The sequence below is a fragment of the Lotus japonicus genome, chromosome 3, assembly GCF_012489685.1.
Source record: "Lotus japonicus ecotype B-129 chromosome 3, LjGifu_v1.2".
Classification (NCBI taxonomy): Eukaryota; Viridiplantae; Streptophyta; class Magnoliopsida; order Fabales; family Fabaceae; genus Lotus; species Lotus japonicus.
Window position 1 is genome coordinate 2147015 of NC_080043.1, and position 7223 is coordinate 2154237.

The window sequence follows — 7223 nt, forward strand, 5'->3', positions numbered from 1 at the left end:
ATCTAGCTGTCGACCTTTGTTTCCATTGTGTTTGTTTTCAAACGGATTGCATGCATGATCTAGTTTGAGGATTGGAAGAGACCTTCCGAGGGGACACTCTTACTTGACTTTTATTGTTAGGGATAGCCCTGACTTAATTTTTAATTTTATTCTGTTGATCTATTATTTGTTTGTAGGTCAGGTGATTCTATTGCAGATTTTTGGCTAAACACTTTTTTAAGACTAGGAAAACTCTAGAATAAAGGAAAATCTCAAACACAGTTGTTAATCCATTTAGGCCTATCCTTAATAAAAGAGCGAGGCCCAATATCAGTAGAGCTACCATTTATATATCATTATGGTAATGGGAAACTAAAAGCATTATTTGTTAAACAAACATCAAATTGTTAACCTGATTCTTTGTATGTGGGTCTTCTTCCTATGGTGAGGTATGTTAAATTATTTTAATAATTAATGTGGCCCATGTAACTTATAGAACTAACTTTATGAAAAGATCCTTAATGTGATGGTCATTAGGATATTAAAGCAATTAAAGTTAGTTGGGGGTTTCAAAATTCAATTTTGAATTCCCTCTCCTCTTCCTTCAGAAAATTAAATGATGAGTGGGTGGTTACAATAACCAACCTACAATAAAGGGTTTACTGAACAGTTTTCAAAGGAACGTATTCTGCTTCTCTTCTCATCCATCAGAGAAGGACTGAAAGTGGAAGACAAAGAGGAGAGAAAAAGATTCAGAGAGCATAAGGATTTCTTCATGGATTCTGGCATGAATCCAGGTTAGTTATCTCCTCCCTTTAAAGTTAGTGAGAATCATATAAATTAAAAATCCTGGCTTAGGTTTTCTGTATGTTGAAAACCCTAGAGTGGATAAAATTTGCTTACAATTGGTATCAGAGCAAGGTTGCAAATTTTATGATTCTTCATGAAAGTGTTTTTCTAATTTTAACGAATCCTGATTTTGAATTTAGAATTTATAGAAGGGTAATATGTGCGTTGTCCAAGGTCTGAAAGACCTAAGAGATCAGCTATTTCAGATGAATATGTGATTTATTCACTTGAGAATGCTGTGACTTGAGCATTGATGAGGATCCAGTATCATTCAAACAAGCCATGGAATGTATCAATTCTGAAAAGTGGTTCAATGCTATGAAAGAAGAGTTAAAATCTATGGACGACAATAAAGTATGGGAACTAGTCGAGTTGCCTCAAGGTTCAAAACGAGTCGGATGCAAGTGGGTCTTTAAGACTAAACGTGACTCGAAAGGCAACATTGAAAGATATAAGGCTAGACTTGTCGCCAAGGTTTATACTCAAAAGGATGGCATTGACTACAAAGAAACCTTCTCTCCAGTTTCTAAGAAGGACTCTTTGAGAATTGTCATGGCTTTGGTGGCTCATTATGACCTAGAGCTTCACCAAATGGACGTAAAGACCGCTTTTCTGAATGGTGACTTGGAAGAAGAAGTTTATATGGACCAACCAGAGGATTTCTTGACCACAGGAAAGGATAATTTGGTGTGTAAGTTAAAGAAATCAATATATGGACTAAAACAAGCTTCCCGACAATGGTATCTCAAGTTCAATGATACTATTACGTCATTTGGTTTTGTAGAGAACACCGTTGATCGGTGTATCTATATGAAGGTCAGTGGGAGCAAGTTTATTATTTTGGTTCTGTATGTTGATGATATCCTACTTGCTGCTAATGATATGAGTTTGTTACATAATGTAAAGAAATTTCTCTCTAACAACTTTGAAATGAAAGATATGGGTGAGGCATCCTATGTTACAGGAATAGAAATATTCCGTAATAGATCAGAAGGATTGTTGGGATTGTCTCAGAAAGGTTATATCAATAAAGTGTTAGAGAGATTTAGAATGAAAAGTAGCTCCGCAGGAATAGTTCCAATTCAGAAAGGGGACAAGTTTAGTAATATGCATTGTCCTAAGAATGATTTGGAACGAAAGGAAATGGAGTCTATTCCCTATGCATCAGTGGTTGGGAGTTTGATGTATGCTCAAACATGCACTCGGCCAGATATCAACTTTGCTGTTGGAATGTTAGGCCAATATCAAAGTAATCCCGGAATGGACCACTGGAAAGCTGCAAAGAAAGTCCTTAGGTACTTACAAGGCACCAAGGATCACATGCTTACATACAGGAGGTCATATCACATTGAAGTGGTTGGCTACTCGGATTCAGACTATGCTGGATGTGTAGATTCAAGGAAATCTACATTTGGTTATGTATTTTTGCTCTCTGGTGGAGCAATATCATGGAACAGTGCAAAACAATCAGTTATTGCTACTTCAACTATGGAAGCTGAATTTGTGGCTTGCTTTGAGGCCAGTATTCATGCATTATGGTTGCGGAATTTTATCTTAGGGCTTGGTATTGTCGACAGTATAGAAAGGCCGCTAAGAATTTATTGTGATAATTCTGCAGCTGTCTTCTTCTCTAAGAATGATAAGTACTCTAAGGGTGCAAAGCACATGGATTTAAAGTACTTAGCTGTCAAAGAAGAAGTGCAGAAACATAGAGTGTCTATTGAGCATGTTGGTACTGATATGATGATAGCGGATCCGCTAACTAAGGGATTACCGCCCAAAACATTTTCTGGCCATGTTGTAGAGAAGGGCATTATAGACAAGTCCTTGTTAGCATAATATTATTGAATGCATATGTACATATGATGGATTTGCTTGTATGGACATGACACTTATGAATTCAATTAAATATGTGTTTCTGTTTGTTTTACTTGTTATTCATAGTACGGTGTATACGTGTATGGCTTAGATGAGATAACAAGTTGTGTTTTGTTTGAAAACATTAAAGTTGAACATTGCAGGAAGTGTTCATTAAAGTTGTTTTGATTTGAGTTGGTTCTGTGATACATGGAAGGGATCATGTTGCATGATGACTTGTGACCGCCATGATCCGATCATCTCATTTCAATTAAAGATGATGACCTGATAAATTTCAGCGTAAAGTGCGCAGTTATGGTTTGTTGAATCTTCAAGTCGTCACATGGGCCAAGTGGGAGATTGTTAAATTATTTTAATAATTAATGTGGCCCATGTAACTTATAGAACTAACTTTATGAAAAGATCCTCAATGTGATGGTCATTAGGATATTAAAGCAGTTAAAGTTAGTTGGGGGTTTCAAAATTCAATTTTGAATTCCCTCTCCTCTTCCTTCAGAAAATTAAATGATGAGTGGGTGGTTACAATAACCAACCTACAATAAAGGGTTTACTGAGCAGTTTTCAAAGGAACGTATTCTGCTTCTCTTCTCATCCATCAGAGAAGGACTGAAAGTGGAAGGCAAAGAGGAGAGAAAAGGATTCAGAGAGCATAATGATTTCTTCATGGATTCTGGCATGAATCCAGGTTAGTTATCTCCTCCCTTTAAAGTTAATGAGAATCATATAAATTAAAAATTCTGGCTTAGGTTTTCTGTATGTTGAAAACCCTAGAGTGGATAAAATTTGGTTACAAGGTATATATATGATGAGCACTTTCTTTCATATAGATATAGCCATCACTTAACCAGCTTAAGCAGCAGAAAAGTGGTAATTTAGAAAACATAGGAAAAACATGTACATTAGTTTATATAAAGAAAAAAAAAGAGGAAAAGCAATGTGGGGAAGAGGAGGGAAAAGCAAAAGTTGAGAAAAGGCAACAATATTTTGAAGAAGGGACAGCTATAGTTTCACTTTGACAAGTTAGTGGAATCATATGAGGACAACGAAGTGGGAGTAGTGGTTTTGCTGTACAATCCAATTTAACTTTAAACTGAATCAGGCTCGCCAATCACACCAACCATTTGTCAAAGTTCAAGATTTCTCAAAATTTTCTCAGACACAAAACGATCATAATACAATAATTTTCCTACCAAATTAATGTTGTCTTTACATATGCTCATGACCATGATAAAGTTTTGTATCTGACAAGTTCCATGATAAAGTCTCGCCAATCATACCAACCATTCTAAGTGTTAATTCATTAAGATCGGTTATTTTTCCATCTTCAACTGAAGTACCATCTTCTCACCCTAAATTTTATTCATAAACAAAAAATATAAACCCATGATCAAACGGGGGGCATATAAAAATATGCAAACTCATTCTATTTAAAATATTTATTAATAATAATAACTCGCTTGAAGTTGTGAAAGTAAGAGTCAAAAGCAAGAAACTGGGAACTTGAAGAACGAAAAGAAAAAAAAAAGGTTAGGAATGACTTTGTCTACCGTGGATTGAGATTTCAAGTTAAAAAAAAGTTACCGCAAATTAATTTTAGGATATAAGAGTATATTGCAAATAATATATACTGAATGTTAGTAGTAAAAATATGGTTCATGAGTGGATAAGTTTTTAACATGATCAAATTAATTACTCATGAAGAATGATGAATAACATCATTAGGAATTAGGGTAAGTAAAAGAGAAAACAGAGCTTATAATTAGTTACAACTTACAACGTAGTAACAAAGAACGATTCTGCAAGCTTGGGAGCTGAGATGCAGTATATTAATTCTAAGTCCAAAGATCCAATACATTCTGTTGAGTACTACGAAGAGGTGTACGAAAAGTAGCTAGAAAGATTCTATGTATCTGATCTATTGTTCCCCAGTTTGTTAAACGTATATTCATACATACTTTATAGCTTCATTAATTAATAATGAAGGATCAACACAAACAAAGCCTATATATGGCTAAGAACACTTTACAGACACTTCAATTTCATGTTCTTAATTAGTTCATTTTTCATCCAGCTCAACTATTGTCCTTTTCAGAAAGAAAGAGCTAAGATGTGTAGATAAACATGCACGTTTATCAATCCCTGATGATCCCCAGGAAAAAAAATGGAAAAGAAATAGTGACAGCCGTGATGATACAGATAGATACTTAACCCAAAAAGAAGTCAGAATTTTGATTAACAGAATGTCAGAATCTAAATTAAAAGGATTGGTAAAAAACATTGAAACACGAGATCAGTTTGTTAGAAATTCTGAAAAAAATTAATCAATTTCAATAGAGACAAAATTGAACACCTTGTTTTTACTAATTATTCTTACCGTCGTCGGTAACCATAAGACTAATATATATATTCGAGACTTGGGAATTACAATAAATGAGACCTTCTCCCATTAAATCATAATTTATGCATACAGGTCAAGGATTGAACAATTAATTAAATACTTAAGAATAACAATTATCTACTAACTATGTTGGTATAAAAATAAAAAAATATGAACAACTTTGACACAATAACACATACTTTAATTTTCCTTTCATCACCTTTTATTTATTTATTTATGTATCCCTTCTCTCTTTCTCTTATTTCTTAAGAACAATTAGAGCTTGGATTGATATGTGAAATTCTTCCACATTCCGAAGGGAAAGGAATTATGTTGCAAATTCTTTGGCAGAGACATACTCTAAGAATAGAAGTTGGGGGTTACACCTAATGAAGGAATTAGATCTATCACGTGAAAATTCTTTCATGTTTTCTCATGTTAAAATTATTGTATCTTTCTCTTCTTAGGAACATTAACATGGTCTCACTTATTTAATATATTTAATATATAGAGAGACAGACACAAAAACTTCAACATTAGGGAATTTCCACATGAGAGATCCTCATCCCCTAATAATTACTTCACCGCTTGGATTTAGGAACATATATAATCATATCCATGATTGTATAAGAGTTATTTTTTCTTAGTTGTACAAGTTTAGCTGTTTTTTTTTTAAAGAAAGAAAGAGGAATACCTCCCAATCCTGTCTTTCCTACTTTCATCTCGATCACTCCAGATGTGGAGTGTAATTAAAATATGGAAGTATTATTTTCCGAAATTAAATTGATGCAAGAAAGCATAGTAGAATTTGCTCTGTAAATCTTTTTTGTTTTGTTTGCTATGGAGTATAAACTAAACTGAACATGCTATAGTATATATTATATAACATGCATCTTATAGTTACAACCTCCCACAAAGAACTGGGGATCGACAACAGTACAACACATTATTATTAACAGATAAACATATGAACTCCACAAGGGTGGTAGCTAGGTACTATACTAGGTAGATACATACATAGTAGGTTCAATTCAAAATTCAAAATTCAAATTGAAATTGATTCACTCAATCCTGCTTCCTCAAATCCTTGTAAAACCTTTTTATGAACTCCTCTGCCGCCTTGTCCACCTGGTTGTCCTTCTCATCCTCCGCCTCTCGCAGGGGAAACGGCGAGTCTGTCACCCTCAACTGCCTCACCTTCCTCGGGCTCGGGCTCGGTCCGAACCCAGGAAGAGCAGGGGAGTAAAACACCTCTGTTTCATTGTTCAGCATCTCCAGCACCGCCTTCACAGCGTTTGCAGTCACCACCTCGTCGTCCTGAGTGGGCGGCGCGTGAGCACAGGTGAAGAAGTGGTTGTTGTGGTGGCTGTTGTGGCGGTTGCGCTTCCCCGCGGAGAAGAAGTTGTAGTTGGGGGTGTTGCTGCAGCTGAACTCATATTCCCTGGAGGCAGAGAATTGAGGGCGTGAGGCGGCGGCGGAGGAGGCGCCGTGGTGGAACATGAGGTTGGCAATGGCTTTGCCGGCGAGCTTGCCGCGGCGTTTGAGCATGATATTTTTGAGATCCATCATGAGCTTGCCTTTTAAAATGCCTTTTCTCAACATGAAGTAAACCACACGTACCATACTCCATACTCTTTTAGCTACTGCTGGTGCATTACTTTCCATTTCCATTTCTACTTCTTGTTTTTCTTCTGTTTTCTTTTAGAAATTAAAGAAGAAAGATGTTTTTGTTTGAATGATTTGATAATGAGAGAGAGAGGGAGGGGAGAGAATTTGAGTTGAGAGAGATGGAGAAGTGGATTGAATGACAAGAGGGAGGGTGTGATGGGGTTGTATTTATAGTGGGAGAGGGAAAAGAAGAGATGAAGAAAATTGTGGAGGTAATGAATCCACACTATGCATACAATTACAACCTTATTTTTGTATGTGTTGCTTTATTGTGTCTTTATTGTCTTATTATTTTAATCAGAGCATTATTGAGGGAGGCGCTACTTTAGGAATGGAGAGCTAGGAGAGCAAGTAAAGTACTAGTAGTAAGTAAAGAAGACTTTATTGATGTTAAAATGTGTTAGATTCAAGAAAAATAGTTCTACCTCGGTATAGCATAAATATAAAGAAAAGGGGTTGTCTAAATGACCCA

At 35.6% G+C, this 7223-nt stretch overlaps 1 protein-coding gene across 1 annotated transcript; it reads right to left on the minus strand.

Annotated features, from left to right (window-relative positions):
* Nucleotides 1–5931: 5931 nt before the first annotated feature.
* LOC130749368 (uncharacterized) lies at nucleotides 5932–6896 on the minus strand. Its single transcript, XM_057602713.1, has one exon. It carries the CDS (start codon nucleotides 6752–6754, stop codon nucleotides 6149–6151), a length of 606 nt encoding a protein of 201 aa, XP_057458696.1. The 5' UTR covers nucleotides 6755–6896; the 3' UTR covers nucleotides 5932–6148.
* Nucleotides 6897–7223: the final 327 nt, after the last annotated feature.